The sequence below is a fragment of the Plectropomus leopardus genome, chromosome 3 (genome assembly GCF_008729295.1).
Source record: "Plectropomus leopardus isolate mb chromosome 3, YSFRI_Pleo_2.0, whole genome shotgun sequence".
Classification (NCBI taxonomy): Eukaryota; Metazoa; Chordata; class Actinopteri; order Perciformes; family Serranidae; genus Plectropomus; species Plectropomus leopardus.
The window spans coordinates 14,666,612-14,687,797 of NC_056465.1; the positions used below are offsets into that span (position 1 = coordinate 14,666,612).

The 21,186-nt window shown below is 38.3% G+C and overlaps 1 protein-coding gene across 2 annotated transcripts; it reads right to left on the reverse strand.

Annotated features, from left to right (window-relative positions):
* Positions 1-331: 331 nt before the first annotated feature.
* On the reverse strand, positions 332-19,031 carry gtpbp3 (GTP binding protein 3, mitochondrial). 2 transcript variants are annotated; one of them, XM_042482082.1, is made up of 11 exons: positions 18,721-19,031; positions 17,006-17,265; positions 16,242-16,328; positions 15,350-15,432; positions 14,345-14,464; positions 9,973-10,045; positions 8,789-8,932; positions 5,603-5,768; positions 3,094-3,224; positions 2,451-2,637; positions 332-1,874 (listed from the first exon to the last, which is right to left on the reverse strand). In XM_042482082.1, exons 1-11 carry the CDS (start codon positions 18,780-18,782, stop codon positions 1,643-1,645), a joined length of 1,545 nt encoding a protein of 514 aa, XP_042338016.1. In that variant the 5' UTR covers positions 18,783-19,031; the 3' UTR covers positions 332-1,642. The 2 variants fall into 2 exon arrangements, with proteins under 2 accessions (XP_042338016.1, XP_042338008.1); XM_042482074.1 differs by having other exon boundaries at positions 17,006-17,268.
* Positions 19,032-21,186: the final 2,155 nt, after the last annotated feature.

Genomic DNA, 21,186 nt, shown 5'->3' on the forward strand with positions numbered 1-21,186 from the left:
CACAACAACAGTGCTCCCTCATTCTCCCACATTCTTACCTGCATCTTGTTTAATCTGTACATCTTTGATTTTTTTTTCTGGTATATCTTTGACTTTTGTATTTAAAACCTGTACATTTTTTCTTCTTCTTTGATACATGCCTATTCTTGCACTCTTGTATATTTTATGCAGAAATTGGGGACAGAGAAAGACGTGTCTAAGTCTAAGTCTAAGTCTGAATCGAATACATTTTAAAACTTTTTAAGGTCTTTTAAAGACCCTGCTTTTCTGTACACACGGCTGCTGTGACAAGTTAATTTCCCACAAGTGGGATAAATAAACGTGTCTAAGTCTAAGTCTAAGTCTGAATCGAATACATTTTAAAACTTTTTAAGGTCTTGTAAACACCCTGCTTTTTTAAAGCCTTACATTCTTTTTAATTACAGTAACAACCTGATGCACCTTCAAATATGTAATAACATGTAAGAACACAATAAACAGAAACATAATGGTAATATTGTTCCCTGTCGGATGGGTGTGTAAATAGGCAAATAACACTTTTTTTGGTTTTAAAAAATAATTGTTTGTGGCACTTTTTCCTTAATTTGACAGAGTATGGTGCAGAAATTGGGGACAGAGAAAGAGCGGGGTTTGACATGTAAAAAATGTCTCAGGGCTGGAATCAAAGCTAGTCATTGTCGAGTTCAACTCAATGTTGGACTTGACAATGAACTGATTAGTTTTTAGGTGTTAAAGGTCAAAGGTCAAGGTCACTGTGACCTCCATCTCATATGCATGAATGTGATATCTCAAGAAAACTGTGAGGGAATTTCTTCAAATTTGGCACAATTGCCCACTTGGACACAACAAAAGACTGATTAGATTTTGATGCACAAGATCAAGGTCACTCTGACCTGACTAAAAATGTTTTTGGCCATAACTCAATTTCACACAAATGTCTAAAGGAATATAATGTGAAGACATTTTATATCCAAAAGTTCAAAGGTAAGCTTTACTGTGACATCTTAATGTTCTGCAAAAACACTTAGAAAAACAAAACATCACATGAGTCTCAACAGACATAGATTTAACTGTAACTGCATCTTAACTGATTCGTGAAGCATTCTAGCATTCAGACAAACACCGAGGGGTGCAGCTGAAATATCTGCTCCCAAAAAGGAAAATTATTCATTGTCCTGCAGTACAAGTAAACATCCAAACTATGGGTCCATGACCTTGCAGAGGTCTGCAGCTGGCTGTATTTTAAATGATCTTGGCTGTTATGTTGGGACCCAAGAGCCCAATGTTCACCTATCAAAGGCTTTCAGAAGCTATTTTTAAATTACGACTCAAGACTTGCCAAACACTTGTCTAGCAAACGGGGCTTTTGAGGCACCTGTCATCACGTTAAAAATATTTCAGGCTCTCAAAGAGCATCTATGGAAAACAAAGATTAATGTGTCTTGGGAGCAGAGTGATCCTGCAGCCAAGAACATGAATTTTCTTCTTTTTACTCTTGCTGCGCCTCGAAGCCTGGCATTATGCCGAGGCGTTGCCCTTTTTTTCTTGTTTTCTTAACTGATACTCTGGGACCAAACAAGAATGCAGACTTCCGCTCTGAGCAGACTGATATTACATGTATTTCATGTTTTTACTCATCTGACTACTTTCCAATGCAAAAGTCTTTGAAGATGATATCCAGGATCTCCTCTGCCCCAACACGTCCAGTGATCCGGCCCAAGCTGGTGAGAGCCAAACGAACACCCTCGGCTGCCAGAGCGAGGTCGATGTCGCGGTACCGCTGGTACTGAGCCAGGGCCGAAACACACTGCTGCAGGTGGGCCCTGTGGCGAGCCTGGGTCAGGCTAGGGGCACCAGACAAAGGGTCTCCACACCTAGAGAGGAAGTTAGATAACAAAATGAACCAGACACCCATTATTTTGTACTTCAGGGAGGATGGAAAACTTTTGGCACACAAAAATTCAGCTTTAAAAAACTATATCGTAGAGAAGGCTTTCCAACTTATGTGACTCCTTATTTTAAAAAAGACACTGAGCCCAAAAGCAATGTGTGCTGCAACTGAGTTAGCTTAAACCTATATATTTCACAAAAATGTTGGCATAAATAAGTCAAAACTAAAAACTGTGAGCCTTAAAAACCTACACATAATGCAAAAGCAGCTGCAAGATTCCACATAAAAATAAAAAAAATGGTATATAACATTACTTCAAGTAATATATTATTTCAGGTTTTATAGTCTCAATGCCATAAAGTTCAGTGCAGAAGGGAACTTACTCTTATTAATTATTCACAATTGGACAAAGGCAGTTTTACATTACATAAAGATTCCTTTGGAAGCCGACATAATTAATGGCAGGAGTACTCATTCATGTTGGCATGTATATTGGTTTGTATGAATGCATTACAGAAGCTACATTTAAATGACAACATTATAAATTGTAGAAACTCACAGAGTCTTGACACTGCTGTGAAGGACTGCTAGGAAGTCCTGCAGTCCTTCATTAGTGTGGCAAGAGATGAAACAAACAGGAGGGAGTCCTGAGACCTGTCTCAGCTGCCTGTCCAGCTTCAGCTTCTGCTCCTGAGGCAACAGGTCAGTTTTATTCAGCACTAGGAGAAATCTGTCTGCAGGAAACACTGTGGTAAGGTCAGAAGAAAGAAAGAAAAATGTTGATCAGTCATCAATTACTCAATTATTACTACCTCAGCTACTGAGATTTCTATTAGATTTTCTCCCTTTTCAGTTGTACTCCCTGGTATACTGCTTGATTTCTACCAGGAGTAATCCTTCTTTGAATTATTCCCCAGCAGTTTAATATTGCAGGATGGAGCCATAATTGAGCAACTGGTGTCACAATAGACTGTATTCTAAAGGCAAAAACAAATGAGCATTTTAATTTCAAGTTATATTTAATACCACTTTAAAAGTCATTTGATAGGAAAAGCATTGCCATTTGCTGTAATTTTACAGCAAGTGGCAGTTGCTGCAATTGCGGTTAATTGTAATTATACCAAATTCACATTTATTTTATTGTACTTAAAGTGCCAAATTATGGTGGCAAGTGTCCAGCTAAGGCCTAGATATTATCATGCCTGTCTCTGGCTGCTCCACAGTGGGCAGGACACTCCCGAGGTACTCCTGAAGGAAGGCTGCAGCTTTCTGTGCATCAGAGGGGAGATGAGAAGAGTCCACAACCACCAGGGTCAGATCTGCCTGTTCCACTCTGGAAAAAAGAAAGCCGCCTGTCATGACATGACATGATGCATTTTGTAAAATAACATTTTTGGACTCTTAAATTCCCTCTCTGTATATTAAATGCCACACATCTACAGACAGAATATCTGTGTACTAATAAAAGCACACATATCATATTAGACTACATAACTCAAATTCATATCACAGTTACATTTTGACACACCGACAGCCAGATGCGTAAAACTCTAGATAGATAGATTCTATAGATAGAACTAGATTCACGACTAAAACTGTGACTACATTCAGAGACAGAAATATAAATAAACATTCTTCTTGTCTGATTTATAAAGCCATTTGTACGCCTGATTTTGCTTATAAATCTCAATCATTTTGGTGCTGGGCCCACGGGCACGAGCCTTAATTTCACACACACATTTTAACATAAGTGGACGTAGAAGTGCCCTTAAATTTCTTTTTGTATAGTGACATCTTTCTTGCCTTAAGACTGTAATAAAGTTACATTTTCTGAGCTCACTGAACTGTCCTGGGTAAGATGAATAATTCTATCTTCTTTTCATCATAATGCCTACATTACTTATGTTTGTTAGTTAATTTGTTAGAGTTTATGGTTTAGCTTCACTAAATGTCTGACAGTGAGGCTGGTTGGTTTGTCCATCACTTGGGTCCAGACTGAAATATCTCACCAATTGTTGGATGGATTGCCATTAAATTTGTTACACACATTCTTGTCCCTTTTATGATGAATAGTTATATCTTTGGTGATCACATGACTTTCATCTAGCGCCACCACCAGGTAAAACTTTAAAATTGTGTAACACTTTAAAGCACCACCATGCACATCAGGCTAATTGAGCTGTTAAAAGACATCTGTGTTGGCTGTTTATGAACCAGTTAAGATTTTTAGGTGACTTGGGTAAATCTTCTCCTCCATAACCTTTTGCAATATTGTAATACTCATGTGGCAGTCAAGTCCTGAGGAATACGGTGTTACTTGTTTTCCAGCCACTGTAGCAGCTACAGGTTGTACACCGCTAAGACACCCCTGCTCAGAGGCCTGGCTGTTTTGTTTTGGACAGCATTACAGTATGTCCCAAAAACACTGATTATTGGCAGTGATATTTTAGATTGATTTATCTCAGCAGGAATCACTTTAAACACTCCTGCACCTTAGACCCACTGTGCGGTTAACAGCATCAGCGGATGCTTGTGCTTACTGTGTCCTTCCTGTAGTGACCCAGGTCATGACCCTCTGACCTGCGCAGAAAGTTCCCCGTAGAACACAAATTGCCCACCCTTCCTATAGAGGACCAGGTCACCCAAATAACTTTAACAAACAGTAAAGGCATTACGGAATATTTACTCTGAAGATGGTATTTTTGTACTCTCATCTTCATCAGGATTTTCTTTGCTTTTTCATGCGATTTTCCTGCAATGTGAGTCACCAAACAATCTTTTAAGTCATGATTTTGTGAACACATTTTTTCCATGGAATACATGTTGAACAGTATTCTCTCCCATTTAAACTATGCGATGTGTCCCTGTGTATCCACTACCACTAAAGATTTCATTGATATTAGTCACATGTAGTGATGTAACACCTGACTGTTACGTCAGATGACTCATCCCCCTGCCAAGAATACAAGTGCTTAGGGAAACACTTAACAGTTGTTTTACCTTTACTTGAAAATTGTCACAATTTTTTCTAATTATTTGCTGAAGAAGTGAAAACTTTGCTTTCACCCACAAATCAATTAATAATTAATATGGTGTGGGGGGTTGGGGGTGGGGTTGTAAGGTGTCCTCCTGTTTTCTTACACCAAAAAACATAAAATACAAAATATCTGTGTGTGTGTGTAAAAGCTGATGTAATCATTTGTGTATGTGTCCATTCCTCTGTCTGTCTGTTTGTATATGACGGATCAGTGATGACGAGTGCTACAAGTACTGCTATTCTTCAGGGGTGTAAACAGTGGAAGCAGCTGTCACTGAATTGCCATATATGTCTGTTCTCACATGAAGAACCTCTTAATGGTAAACACTTTACAACAAGGAAAGGAGGCTCTTCATTACGCAACCTCCTGGGAGTGTTTGTCCTGAGTATTTATAACTGTGGCTCAGCAATAATATAAACTCTGGAGGTTAGGTAGACATTACAAAAATATGGCATTATGTACAGGGGAAAAGACATGACTTATTTCTTCCTTTCTTTGTTTTCAAAGATTTATTCCACTGGTCCCCTGGCTAATTTGTTTTGTGTTATATTATAGACACGTGAACAGTTTCTGAAGCAGCAATCTACTACTCAACACCACTATTAATTACATTTTTGAACATTTAACATTTAAAGCAGAAAAACTTTTTGGAATATTTAACATAAAAACCTACCTTTCTCGAGCTCGGCGTACCCCCTCTCTCTCCACCAGGTCGGGGCTCTCTCTGAGGCCGGCTGTGTCACTCAAGAGGACAGGAAACCCACCGATGTCAAGTGCCATCTCTACTACGTCCCTGGTGGTGCCAGCAATGGGGGACACAATGGCTGCAGGTCTTTGGCCTGTACATTGAAAAGGTTAGAGAATAAGGCTGGCAAAACTGTATATTTTTAATCCCTTTAAAAGTCCAAAATGTGTGTTACCCCAATTTTGAAAAAGTTCTTAACTTATTTGTGGCAGCCTCAAGCCCATTCTTTTCTACTGAAAAATGATAATTTGCTTTAACTGCTGGACACTGTATCTCTTGGCAAACATTACTAAAACTTAAGTAAATAGCATAATAGTTGAGGACTATTTTCAGCCACATATTGATACACCTTTAGTGCTATAGGGGATATATCAGGCTTATGCTGCACATCCTACTTGTTTGTAGTATATATTCATGGTTGTTTTTGGTTGTTTCATGGAAATTGTTGAAAACAAGAAAAATATAGTTATTCTTTAAGACCAAAACATAACTATAGATCAGAAGTGGAGTATTAATGTTGACTAGACTCTAAAAGAAGTATTTCACAGCTGGGAAGAGAAAACAGAGACAACAGGACTGCAGCATTTGATTTTAGGTAGAAAGGTAGAAAACCTACAACTACCCAAATGCATTGCCTGACACCGGGTCACTTAACACGTTTGTGCTGGTGCTTTTGGCTGTTTCATTACAAAAAACAATATGGTAGCCGGCTGGTAAAAATCGATCTGAAATCACAGCTGAACAGTGCACTAAAATATGTATCTGCAAACTGAGGTGAGAAACAGGGCAACACAGTAACAAAAATATGGTTTATATTTGACCACCACTTTTACCGTTTGATCTCAGTTTTCAGCCTCTGTTTCTACAATACAGGAAACAGTATGGTGCCAACTTGTTGTTCACTCATTCTTGCATTACAGTCAAACAGTGCACTAAAATATGCTTCTGAAGATATTTTAGGTAAGAAACTGTCAATATGGTAAAAGAATATTGGTTTACATTTGACCAGCACTGCCTAGGTTTACAGTTGGTCTCAGATTGGTCTGAATTTGAGAGAGAGAGAGCCGGCCAGTGAAGGTCCACTAGATGATGCATTGTGAACAAAGAGATGAGCAGAGATCTGGGCACTAGTAAGACTGATGGAAGTTTACCACAATTAATTTACACATATTACTCACATAGTTATAATATGCAGCTGGTTTAAATTCAGCAAAGTATCCCTTTAAACTATAGAATTAATCCCTTTTTAAAAAATGGTTTATTCTTTACACCATACCTTCTAAAGTTCTGCAATGCGCATACACAAAACATTTTTTTTTAATCCTCCCTTCATTCTTTAGTCAAGAACTGACCACCCACGTATCCCACGTCAAAAGACAATGGTGCCTGCTCATCAATACTAGTCTGTGCTGGTGTGAACCCAGGCCAGGGGGAAGACTAATATGAAGAGGAAATGATAACAGGATTTTATCTGAAGTTTGATAAATATGTCTATTATTCTAATAGGAAGCTGTGAGGAGACCCTGCCAAGCCCCCTCTCTGGATAGTTTATATAGACTGATTCCAAATGATTTAAGGATACGATATCCTAAACAAACACAAGCATAGACCATAAACAAAGGGGTCCATTAGGTTGACACCAAACATGGAAAAATAACTAAAAAATATATATTTAGAATAAGAAAACGGAAACACTGCAATTTGTGTTACATGTGGGAATTATTGAGTGCTTACCATTATATGTATAAACATTTTTCTTTACTAACACTGCTACACCATCAGCTGCAATTTAAAGCAGAAAATGACTCTGATATTGTCTGTAACATGGCCAGAATCTAATCGGAAGCAATGCAACTTGTTTGCGGAAGTCAAAATATTGTAATTCATGTGTGCCAGGAGCAGGGTCTACTGTTCACAGATGTGTTGTTGTGATAATTAGATTACATTCCTGCACTATGAAGAGATTATTGTACTAAGTAACACAAACTGAGTAGATTTCTTTGACCTTTCACTTGAAAACATTGGCTCCTCTAACAGTAACAGGAAAATAAAACACCTTGGAAACAGCAGTTGAAAATACAATCTGACAAAAAGATCTATTAGCAGTTAAAGGTTCACTGTGCAGGATTTAGAGGCATCTATTGGCAGAAATGGTATAAAATATTCATAACTACTCATGGTTTTATTACTTAATGATCACCTTAAAATGAGAATTGTTGTGTTCTGGATACTTTAGAATGAGCCTCTTAAATCTGTACACAGAGCAGGTCCTCTCCCACAGAATCCATCATGTTATTTCTACAGTAGCCCAGAATGGACAAACGAAACACTGGCTCTAGATAGGGCCATTTGCATTTTTCGTGTCAGCCATCATTGTTCTCCTACATGCTTGGCACACAGGAGAAGTTTCAGTTCTACAACCTCAATGCTAAATGTTACTAAATCCTACACAATGGACCTTTACGTCACAGGAGTTTTCATTAATATGAAACAAAAGTGCTCGCACCCCCCGAAAAAAGAAAAGACAAATCCCTGACAGCTGTGCAAACTCCATCTGTTGAAGAAGATTGTGTGATTTGAGTGACCTTTGACCTTGTAGAGAGATTGTTTTATCAACAACTTCTGTTGAGTTCTTTATATCTTTTGCTAGATTTGGTAAGAAAAAGACTGACTTCTGACAAAAAATTACTCAGGAATGGTCTTCCTTATCTAAACCCTGAATGTCGAAGATGAAGGTCACTAAATATGACGCCAACCCGAGAATATCTACTTTCATAGTGATTTATTCAGACTGCTGCTTGTTTCCCCACAAAATCCTGTCTTGTCAAGGAAACATGTTTCTCTCACTTTCTGTGCATGGAACACAGTATTTGCATTTTAATGAATATTACACTTTTCACATTTTTTTTGGATTCCTTGCTGCTTACAGTGTGACAGATGTTGCCCTCTCCCCTTCCTAAAACATGGCTGACGGCGGTATGATTCAACATTAAAGTCTGTATTTCAAAGATAGTAAGTCTTATTTGATGTTAATCCCTTCACAATGTGTGTGTGTGTGTGTGTGTGTGTGTGTGTGTGTGTGTGTGTGTGTGCTGGTGTTCTCGGTTCTCTTACAGAGTGTGTTGAGGAGGCTACTTTTCCCTGCATTGGTGGCCCCTGCGATAACCACCAGGACTCCGCTGCGTAGCCGCTCACCCCGCCTCTCATCCTTTAGGTGGCACTCAATTTGTGTTTGCAGATCACACACCGACCTGTCCACTTGGGGGAGGGGTTGAGGGGTAGAAAGACAGATTAGGGAACAGGGCGTGACACAATTTTTCCAGTCATCTTATTCAACTTCACTTTCATGGCCTTGTGAAGAGAATTTCTGTCCTTTGACGGACAAAAGCCTGTCCGGTGTGTCACACTGCCAGTCTGGACGAAAAATGGGTCATGGACCTGTCTCTTTCCGCAAGTGACTAAAGCGGAAAATGCTTTTGACAATACAATGAATCAACGATACCTACTTCTTATGGAGCAGATAACATTCAAACTTCAGAATCTTGACTGAGTCAGGCACATTAATTAATCCTACATGATGACTTGAGATAGGACATAAGAAAAAAGGTGTAACATAAAACATGTCATTTGCTGTCTTCAGGTGGCAATGGAGAGTAGCCTACTTTTGTTTTCTATTTTTGGAAATGAGTCTATTATTTGTCACTCTGAGGCGTGAGCCCGCATTCCGTGCCACCAAAAATAAACAACAGTTCCCAGGCGTTATTGTGTCGAAACTTCACAACATCTGAGGCTTCTGAAGGGCTGTGCCAGTGCCAGACAGCAGGCGACAGACCCAGGGGGGACATCCCCTAACACACACACACACACACACACACACACACACACACACACACACACACACACACACACACACACACACACACACACACTGAGCCTCACATTACACTGTGAGCATGGGAAACATGGGCACAGAGAGAACAGTTGGACTGTACGTTACTGCTGACAGCACTATTCCTGTGAGCGACATGTCAGGTTGGCTTTGAAGGTAAGACAAATGCTTCTACTGTCCCCCCTGGCTTTCTCTCCACACTTCCTAAAAGGAAATAGTCTTTTAAGCAGTTTGTCTATGGCTGCTCTCCACAGCACAGCAAACACACTCGATGGCCAGTTGAAGATCCAAACAGGAAAGCGAGCCGGACCTCTCTCTCTTCAGAGAGAAACAGAGCCCTCTGAGAGCCCAAGGGATGACTGGTCTGTTATTTTTCTCCAGTAAAAAGGAGGACAAAGTGTACACATACCTTGGTTTAAGACCCCATCCTCAATGAGCTCATCCTCACTGAAGTCTATGAAGGCCTCAACATGAGCCAGACACTAAGACACACAAAGCAGAGAGGAGAGAAGAGGCTGAAACCAGTGTGTAAAATTAACACCTTAGACCGCCTGAAAACATCAATACATGGGGGATTTAAAAAACTAAGCAAAATATTTTTTTATTTGTTCTTTGTCTGCATGATGAAGTGTTGAAATGTAAGCAACCAGCACAGAAAAGGTGAGCGATGGTAATGTCTGGTTTTCTTTGCTAGTGCTACAGCTGCTAACTTGGACATTGTACAGCCTGTGATACACATGTACAGTATGCTATATCAATTTAAAGGAAAAATGTAAAATTAAAAAAAATGCTAAATGTTAAAATGCAACCTTCCATTATATCATAAAACAAGTAAGTAACAAAAAAGGCAAATATTTCCAATTAAGCCCTCACCCTTTTTTTCAGAAGACATTTTTAAACTGGTTCAAAAATATTTAAGAAACTAAGAAATTGTTGATTTTTTTTGTTAACGTTTGGAATTAAATGGGTTCCTTTAGTCTTTTTCCATGACTGATCTCAAATCCGGTGCAATAATTTTAAGTTCACCTCAATAACAATTTTTTTAAATGAATTTGAAACCATAACAAAATACAGACAGGGAAAATCTTCAGTATTTCCACCACAGCACCGATCGCTATCTTGATTGACATGTGGAACATAAACACAATAGTAGTATAGCTGTACGAAAACAGGAAGTGTCAGATTCTCATACTTTAATCCATTCACAAATGTGGGAAGCCAACTGTTAAAAAAAAAACAACAACCCTGCATTGTTTGGGTGTCAAACAAGGGTCTGGCCCCTCGCATCATACAGACGGTATACGTCTGTTTAACAGGTTTCCCAGAAATGTAAAATAAAGGCACATTCAAGGAAACGGTCCTGAGAAAGCTGCCGACAAGCAGCTTAACAGAGTTTCTCAAGGGAGATCACCTGGACCGCTTGGTCAGATCTGGTGCCAAAGTGTTGAAAGATCATTGGCCTATATTCTACAAAACAGTTCACAGTAGAGGAAAATTTGGTCTGCATCCAATAAGTTCAAGTGTTCATTTGCGGTCAGTGACCTGCTGCTCTGAACTGCCTTCAAAAAGATGTAAAAGGAAAACTGACCATCTGTTAGGATTTAACATGATAGGTATATGACACCATATTAGGGTACTAAGCTTATTCAGTAGTCTTATTAAGGGTTTTCTACAAAAGCTTGTCGGTTACGGTTGTAAACACGCTTGCCAGCAAAGGCTATGGTAAAAGTCCACCCTAGAGTCCTGTTTGTTTGGATTTTCGCCTTGCTAGATTTGCATTGGGGTTTTCTTTTTGGTGCTATGTCTCTTGGATGCATGCTGCTTATGGTCTGGCATCTGGTCACTTTGTTAAGTCCTGACCTCACCTGAGCGCTGTGGGGGTACACAATAAATGTCCAAAATACAGAAAACAAGGAGGAAATACGAAAAAACAGGTGGAGGGCAGAGCGTCTGCAGAATAACACTAGGGCTGGGTATTGTCAAGAACCTCACAATTCAATTCGATTTCGATTCTTTGGCTAACAATTCGATTCGATTTCAGTTTGATTCGATATTGATCCAGTTGCTTCGATATCGATTCAGTAATATGTATTAATGTCAGAAACACCCAGATAATTCATTAGAATACCTTCTGATATGAGTTCAATAAAGCGTGCATTATCTGTATTGATTTAGAACAAACTGACACCAAAATGTATTTCACCTTTACATTATTCTTTATTAAATAAAAATAACAAACTAAAATAAATATAAAGTACAGAAAAGTGCACATTTGTGCCTGAGCCGTACTTAACAAAAGTAATAAACATTTATATAGATTTATCTACCTGCATTTGTTTGTGATCCACAGCTTTTGCGTTAGCAATAGGTGGCAAAACATCTGCGTGGTGTCGGCTCAAATGGTTACGTAGGTTCGTCGTATTGTTGCAGTGTTTTAACACTGACTCACGAGGCCCACACAGCATGTAACTACTATCGACTTTGTGTATCCAAACGTCGTCTTTTAATGTTGTCGGCGCTGATTTTAACACACTGCTACTTCGCGCCACTGTCGCCATTTTAATGAATAAACAACAGACGTTGTTTGGGGGTCAAGCTGGGCCTCTGAACAACGTCAATCACACTCCGGTGGCACTCACACTGCCCCCACAGAGCGGGGCGTTATTACAGCGGAAATAATCGATTTCAGGACTTTATGAATCGATACTGAATTTTCAAAAAGCATATTGCAATGCACTGATAAATCAATTTTTTTACCCAGCCCTAAAAAATACACTGCCACACACTTCTAATCTAGTCTACACATTGTTTCTGAGGAAAATCCTGCAAAGTGTGTCTTTAACCAACATAAACGTACAACAGTGTGCTGTAAGTCAGGTATCTCTCCCAAACAACTTCTATGCTACAGACAGTGCTTTGGATGACTGTGAAGAAAAACAAAACTTTGCTATTGTCTCTCCCAGTAGAGTTCAAATTCAACTGCATGAAGTTGTTAAACCTTTTAGACAGTTGGCTCAAATGTCAAGTGGTGCAGGACAACCAAGAGAAGAGATGGAAATCACAAATAACTTATTAAGGTATAGCAATTTTTTAATAAAGTTGTTAAGGTGCACAGCACATAACAGCACACAGCACAGAATATATCAACGTCGTATTGTGTGCATGTCTTCAGACACACAGTGGTTGTACTCAGTATAATTCATCCTTAATCCATCCAAACAACACAAAGCCAGATGTGCTGTGATGGAAAATACATTAAATGGGAGTCACTTGAGTAAAGATGGAACAACAGCACATTAAAATAAAATATGAGCTTTTAAAAAACGTATTCTTCTTAGAAAGTCAAAAATAGAGATGGGCCTTTGAACACTTACTGGTGGCTTTCCTCAGGAAAGTCCAAATTAACAGCTCAATGAGCTTACTCAGTCTTGCTGCCAAACACTTGTTTGTACAAACGCTTGGAGTGATCGCCTCAGCCACGTCAGTCATTATATAATCGTAATAGCAAAACATCACATGATTGAAAAATTGTTAAATTTGACCCATCAGTAGTTCTGTGAATCTGATGTTATGGTTGTCAGAAAATCTGCTGGGAAATGTTATGTTAATGTTATGCTCTTTTATATATGAGCATTTACATTACAATCCCAACTATTTTGAATTCTTGTGCTGGTTGAAAATAGTCATGTAGTTTTCACAAAATAATATTTTATTATTATTTTTCTATGTTTGCTATATATTTCTTAACAAATATCATTACTGCTAAACCTGCAAAACCATTAATTTACATACCTGCAAAACTACGAGTTAATCCAGGGAGGGTTTCTCCTTTGTAAAGTAAAATTAAAATCAATCTATTTCATTTCATTTGCATTGTTTGTATTTTTACTCTCTGCTTTTTTTGACCCTGGTTACAACATAAGATAAATATACACACAGTCCTTACACATTACTATTTTGATTCTCAGAACACGTACTACACGTGCTACAGCAACATGAAAACAGGAAGCCTCAGATTCCCAAAAGTTAATCCTCTAACGGTGTGTTGGAAATACAGCTGTAGTGATACAAAAAAGAGAAAGACAGCATTGTTTGGTTGTGAAACTACAGAGGCCTGACCTGCAGCACAGTACACACAGGTTCTTTCCAAGGTACAGCTTCGGAGAAATGTCAGACATGAACATGGACAAAGTCTCTCCAGGGAGAACTCCAGGAGGTCGGCTTGTTTCTGCTGTCAAGCAAACTCAGAATCAGACAGAACAGAATTTCTAAAGGCCCCCTATTCACCTGTCACCTCAAAGTCCTGGTCTCGATGGGTTTGAGTCCAAAGGTGGTTGCGATCAAGTCCTGAAAACCATCAGATACTGGTGGCTCTCGTAGTCAAATCGAAGTGCTTATGATGCAAATACCCTCTGCCATATTTGACATGTTGCCTACAGAGGCATTTGTTGTGTACAGGTGAAATGTTGCCTCACTGCTGACTTCAGCAAAGTAGGAGGGTTTTACAGCTCTATTCTTTTTCCATCATGTCTGACATTTTGCAGGGGCCAAATAAAAACTCATTTTGATTGATTTTCAATTTAGAATTAAAAACATGACACTCTTATAAGTGACACCCTTTTAAATAAAACACCTTTGGTTTCTGCCACACATACTACACCTACACCTTTAAACTCTGAGCTCCAGTCCTGATAGAAACACCTGTTTGTACATCACCCTGTCTTCCCAATTCTGGTTAAACCTGTCTTCACCACCAGCACATGTACTAGAGGTCAACCTACCCGTTTCAGTCTGTGGCTCCAGTCCTGATAAAGCCGTCCCAGCTCTCCTGACATCTGCCTGAGAGCCTGTCTCCTCTGGGCCTCTGTCTCAGCATGGATCAGATCCCCAAGCCCCTCCACCTGAAAGGAGCATTATAATTTCTATGATCATACATTTTTTATTTATCCATTTCTTGCACTAATGTTTTCATTCTGACCTGCAGAAATACGTTATATGGTTTTATTAGCATGTGATGTTGCATGTAAGATGCACAGCATACTGCTTCTGTCCTATAACACAGCATTTATGTCCATGGTGCAGTATTTACGTTCATAGTGCTGCAGCTACGAAGTCCAAGACAAATTGTTCTCAGGGACATCTTATCTCATTATTACACTGACTACTAGGATAAGATTTTTTTTCCAAAGTACTTTTGTTCCCTTGATGAAACTTTAACTGCCATACTGATAATTTCTATGACAAATTGTACTAAACTGTAAAAATACATTTGCATAACAGAATATCTACACAGCCCCTTATTTATCAACACTTAAAGGGACAGTTCACCACAAATGGGCCGAGTGCCATCTAGTTCCATAATACTCAAGAGAAGGACGACATCTCTACTGCATATATCCCCAAGACTCAGCAACTCACACCAAACAACCTATATTAATAAATAACACTACAGTAAAGAGGAAAATATGTATTTTTGATGTAGGGTGAACTGTCCCTTTAAGAGTGCATACATGGCTGCTTTTACAAGAAAAAAATCACCATTTCCAGTAGCCCAGTAGCTTTATTTATATAAAAATATTTGACTGCCCAATGAAAGAAGTGTTCAAAGGGCAAAATATGTAAAACAGAAAATTTTCACTGTTGTCATTTCATGAACTTGAAATCCCTATTCATTTCTGACCCTATTTATTCTGTATTTCCCCTTTAAAATTGCTCTGAAAGGCTCTTGGTATGCAAGTCTGCACAGATCTGTTTCAGTGCAATTTAACGTGCTCTTTTTGACCCACCTCTGTTAAACCCAGCTTCCCTGCTTGAAAGGCCCTCCGCGTGAACTCTCCAGCATCAGCAGGCCTCATGCCAGGCACGCTTCCTGAGAAACACACACACAAACACACATGAAAAAATGTATGTGGCACAAGATGAACACACATCATGCACACAACGCACACACACACAAACAGACAAGGATCAAATGGAGGGTCAATGTGTCAGTCAGGGTTCACTTGGAATGAAAACAGGCACAGCTGTGCAGGTTAAAGAGGTTAAATTTTCATTGTTTTCAAAACCATTTTTCAAATCTCATTAGGAACTAACAGTAAGCAAAAAGCATTTGGGAGATGTAGGTCATGGTATGTTAATAACTGGGAAAAAATATTCTGTTATAAACTCTACTTGCTGGTTATTATCTAACCAATACTGTCACTGCTTTTTATTTAATTTAACAAAATACAACAATAACTCAGCAGCATCATGTACAACACCTATCTAATGATTCCTGTTTAGCAATAATTTTAGGCGGTGACAAACTTTTATTACCATTTCTAATTTATACAACACTGCCCCCTTGACTGCCAGTGGGAGAACTACAGTAAAACGTTACTTTTTAGTCACAGAGGGATTGTCACGCTTGCCAAGACACATATTATAAGTATCTTAGAAATAAGAACGCATGTGTCAGTTTTCACTTTTAAGTCACAGTGATGGACAGTCACATGACTCAACCAGTGACTGTGTTTAGAATTCTTATGCAGGCTTACAGCTTGGGAAGTCAAAGCTGTGAGGACACATACTAGAAACCACCTGCAAAGTGATGGTGCATAACATGAAACTATGTGTGTGTTACACTGCATTATATAAAGATGTATAACATTTTATCATGAGCATGCATCTGTTTTTTACCTAGAGCCTGTAAGACACCAGTAATGACAGCAGGACCTCCGTGGATATGGAACTCCACACTGTCCTCTCCGGTGAAACTGTGAGGAGCTTAAGACGTGAACAGCACAAGCAACAGCAACACAGTGTGAATAATCTTCAGTCATTTAAATATGCACAAAGACTTTGGCTATTGCAATTGGATGAACTTTAGATAATCACACAACTCAATAATGTGATGGGATAAAACAGATCAGCGCTTGCTTGTAGGTTTTTGACACCAAATGGCAGTGTGAGAAAACTGCTTAAAACATTTTGAACCTGTGAGACAGAACTTGACATCAGTATTTAGCAAATGAGCTGGTGTGTCATCACTTTACACTAAAAGATTCAAGCAGGAGACCTTTCAAGCAGAAATGTTTTTTGCATATTTTAGCCCATTTATTTATATTCAAGCATAAATTACGGTTACATTCAGAGTGGCATAAAATTTGAGCTTGCAGACACTTGAAACTTGCTGGAGATGGGTAATGTTTAGGACTCATGCCTTCTTTTGCTTTTATTTACACACCATGGGCCCATCTGATGATAAAGTTGTTTTTTTTTTATCAGCAAATGACACTATAGTACAGTACAGTGTATGAAAATGTTAATGCAGAGAGTGTTTAAAATACATTTTGTCTCACATTAGAATTTGTCTTGCAACAGGTATTTATGACATTCGTATACAAAATCACAGAAATGTGAAAAAGAAATTAAGCGTGTGTGTGTGGTCTAAGGGAACAGACCTGGGAACCACAGAACAAGTCCACGGTCCAGCACTTCTTTGGTTTGGGGGTCTGTGATGTTGCGTAACATGGCGGTGCGTGGAGGCGGCAGACTGTGTGTGAGACCAGTCATACACTTCAGAGCTGTAGCTGAAGCTGGACCACTGGCTCGTACCACAGCGACCCCACACCTGCCATGACCTGATGATAATGCAAAGATGGACTCAGCATCAGCCAGTGGGAGTCTATCAGAAGTGGAGAGGAATCTGTAAGGTGTTCCTCTGCTGAAGATTTAAATGGTAAAACACAATATTCAAGGTTAACACATATTTTCATGGACAAAATTTCAAAACTCAACACTTCAATACATTTTTCAAGGAGCCATATCTTTTCTTTGTCTCACTTGCCTGATGTTTTTCAAACATATTAGATATAAACTTATTCATAATTTCATCTAGCTGGCATACATAAAGGCAGAGACGGAGCTCTGATAAAAAATGAAGAAACGTGCGTAATGGTAAACAAAATGTTGTGTCACATCGATGCATATTTGAGCTACATTATGTTGACATTTACAGAAACTTAATGGTGTGACATGAAGCTGAAGGTTATCCAAAAAGGATTATTGTTACAATTTCATACCGAAGAAAAATTCCATGGCTTTTCCAGGCCTGGAAAGTGTGACTATATATCCAATGACCTTCCTGGTTTTCCATGACAATGGAAACCCTCTACATAACCCCTGATTATAAAATGGAGTAATGAAGTCTCTAACATGCATTTTTTCTGTCTAAACAAATATGCTACACAGTCTATTACACAGAGATAACCCTGTATGTTCTGGAGCCCCAAAACTGACAAAAGACAATAAAAGGTTGTTCGATGAGTCAAAAATGTAACAGATTATGCTAATAAATAAGAAAAAAAAAGAAAAATTATTACTTCCATAAGGAAATTTTTAGGTTTTATTTATTTATTCATTTTTATCTCTCATCCTCTTTTCATTTTGTGGCTTGTACTCTCTTTATCTATACCTTATCCTTCTGATGTCTTGTTCTTTCCATCTTTTCTTGCTTTATCTATTTGTTCATCTATCTCTTATTCATGTTTTTATCTTCTTATCTTTGTTTTATCCCCACTCATGTGACGTCGTCCCCCTATATTATTGCATATATTATTTTCATCATCTTTTATTACAGATATTCTTATGTTTTCCAAAACTTTACTCATTTAGTACTTTAACTGACTTTTGCAATCTGCCTGTTTTATGACTTTTATTTGCTTTATTCTTGTTGACCTTTTGTGTTTGTATTTTGTTCTTGCCTTTTTGTTCAAGTGTTTGAGACCTTTCTCTGTTTGCCATGTTTGTTGATGTTTATTTTAATATTCCCCTTAGTTCCTGCCTTTGCATTGTCTGTCAAAGTACTTTGTAAACAACTCCTTTAAAGGTGCTATATAAACAAAGTTATCATCATCATCATCATCATTATTATTACAGGTTTTGGTGTATTTAATCAAATGGTGAAAGAAAAATACAAAGATGGACTCATCTCTTTTATTGCCTTTTTTCTTTTTTGGATTTCAGTTTGTGCAGCAACATACACTAAAAACCTTTGTTAAACTATTAAAACAGCAAGATTTCGAGAAAAGACAGCCTAAGGAGGTGAGTTTCTGAATTACTGGCCAAAATGCAGAAAACGATATTAGATTGACGATATTGAACTTTAGCAACAAACCTTGTCGTAAGCGTGTGGACAGCAGCTCTCCATATCCCACGATAAATGGATGACAGCATCATTAAAATATACTAACACCAAACGTTTCATGTGCTGTTTCTGGTGTGTCTGATTTCACAGACTGACACTGAAACAGGATGTGTCCTTGACAAAATCATTATTTTTACCTTTTTCACTTTAAGCTAATGTCCGGAAGTAACCTGAAATGTAACGTTAGCTGATAATGCTGATAATTCATCAAGTTTAGGCTTACTATATTATTCTGTGAAAGCTTCATTAAGTAACAAGCTCCAGCACCGGCGACTTTCAAGTGTTTACATTTACCACGATGGGTTTCGTGCTTCCTCTGTTGACACTGATTGGTCGACATTTTCGACACGCTAGCACGTTCTCGAGTCCTATTTGTTCAGGACCTGCCAATCTGCAGTACGTTCCGCCCATAGTGCGACATTAAATGCGGTCCGTGTAGCTACCGTTGCTCTTTACAGTAGATCTCTGACCGTCCTACTGCTATCTTACTGTTACAGCTGAAATGATGACATGATTAAGCGATTAGTCGGAGTCAGAAAATTAAACCGCAACTATTTCGCAACAAGTGATTATTCAATTCCAGTTTTAATACTTAGTATAGGTTATTTTAAGTAACGTGCCATAGGTATTGTTTTTTTTTGTTTTGTTTTGTTTTAAACTAATTCTAAATGTTAATTAATAGAATATAACTTAGCCCTTACCTACATAGCCTACATGTATTACTAAGACTATAAGCATTAACGCTTAATTGCAATGCAATTAAAATCCATACATGACACCTTTGGGTTGCTTTTTTTTTTAATCGCATTAATCACTGGCCAACATTCCCGTCTTTAAGAGGCTGCGCTGAGCTGAGTTTTAAAGCTAGAGTGATAATATTAGTATCATGTGAAACGAGAAGGAAAGAATCCAGTGGTGCTAACCATGCCATGCTAGTTTCTCAGGAAGGGGGGAGAGTAACATTACAAAGTTTTTTGGAGATGGAAAAATGGCATTCTAATTTCACAGAGGTCCCTTGACCTCTGACCTAAAGATGAGTTCTGTGGGTACATGAGTCTCCCCTTTACAGACATGTAAAGCTATTTGTGCTATTTCCATGCAGTTTTCTGGTGTCATTTGATTCCAAATCAAGACGATCTGGTAGAAATAGCTTTAACTTGTCAATATGAACTTAATAACTTTTGAAATACAAAACAGTGGAATTGAAAACCTGTGTTTATAAAATGTGATTAATCGCGATCATCTATTGAAATTCTGCGATTAATCACAATTTCAAAAATTAATCATTTGTCTGCCCTATTTTTTACATAACATTACATACAAAAACATGCAGCAAACTGTATTATGAAGAGTTGCTTGGTGGACCCCTATGACAATTTTAATTAGCCTTCATTTATTATCTTTTTGTGCATTTTTATTACTTTGTTATTATTGTTGTTGTTAAATATACAATTGTTTTTACTATTAGCCTGCTATTATTGTATTATTATACATTGCTTTATCTAAAAAAACTGAATGATGTTCACAAGAATACTTATGACTCTGGCTGCTGAAAGATGTAGCCAATGTTTCATGTAGATATATCTGTTTCTCTCATGATCTCATTTTGTCAGTGTTATTCCATAGGAAGGTGCGAATAAATCAGGTTGTAAAATTCAATATGATCAACCTGTTTGTTTCTCATCATAGTTGGCGATCTGTTTATTTTATTATTAATATCATTAAAGAATTACATGGGTGGCCTGTAACAGATCATGGAACATGACTGTTTCTGTGGAAACATAAATGTCAGTGATGGTGTGTTTCCTAATTGTTTTACATTAATCTGATTAAATTCCTGCTGACAAATGCTTTGTGCCATGACAATCTGTTTAACAATGACTTATAGACCTTTGTGCATGATGTTTTGGCTACTCATTGACTAAAAAAGTGTTTCTCAAAGACAAAATAGTCTGTCTAAATAAAGCAAAGTTTTAATTTTGATTTTGTATGATTTGTTTTTGAAGCTCATCTCCAGTAAATACTCATAGGTGTTATGTTTTGTCTTGATTATAAGAAACATATTGGCCTACATAAATCATGCCTATATGGCAAAATAAAAGCGCAGAGTAAAGCCTACATGTGCACTGGTGTGTGTGTGTGTGTGTGTGTGTGTGTGTGTGTGCATGCCCTACTGCAGCTGCTTGCAGCTGTCAGCCCAGAGGGTGGTGAGTAAGCAGAATTTCTGCTTGAAGACGAGGTACTTATGAGCTGCGAGCCGTACGAGGGGGAGGGCTGCCTGCCTGCCTGCCTGCCTGGCTGTACGGCGACACACGGCATCCAGGAGGGCTGGCCAAGGAGATAGATTATGTACACCGAAGAGGCATGGCCTCAGGCCCGGGGAGCAATCTTTAACCTGAGATCTCAATAATTTATAGGCTGTGTGCACAAAGCATG

Excerpts from the sequence above, each read along its gene's own strand:
- gtpbp3 (XM_042482074.1), bottom strand. The coding sequence starts at position 18,782 with ATGATGCTGTCATCCATTTATCGTGGGATATGGAGAGCTGCTGTCCAC. Across the intron at positions 15,433-16,241 it reads TGGTGTCTTACAGGCTCTAG|GAAGCGTGCCTGGCATGAGG; the intron begins GTAAAAAACAGA and ends TGTGTTTCTCAG. Across the intron at positions 3,225-5,602 it reads GTACGCCGAGCTCGAGAAAG|AGTGGAACAGGCAGATCTGA; the intron begins GTAGGTTTTTAT and ends TCTTTTTTCCAG.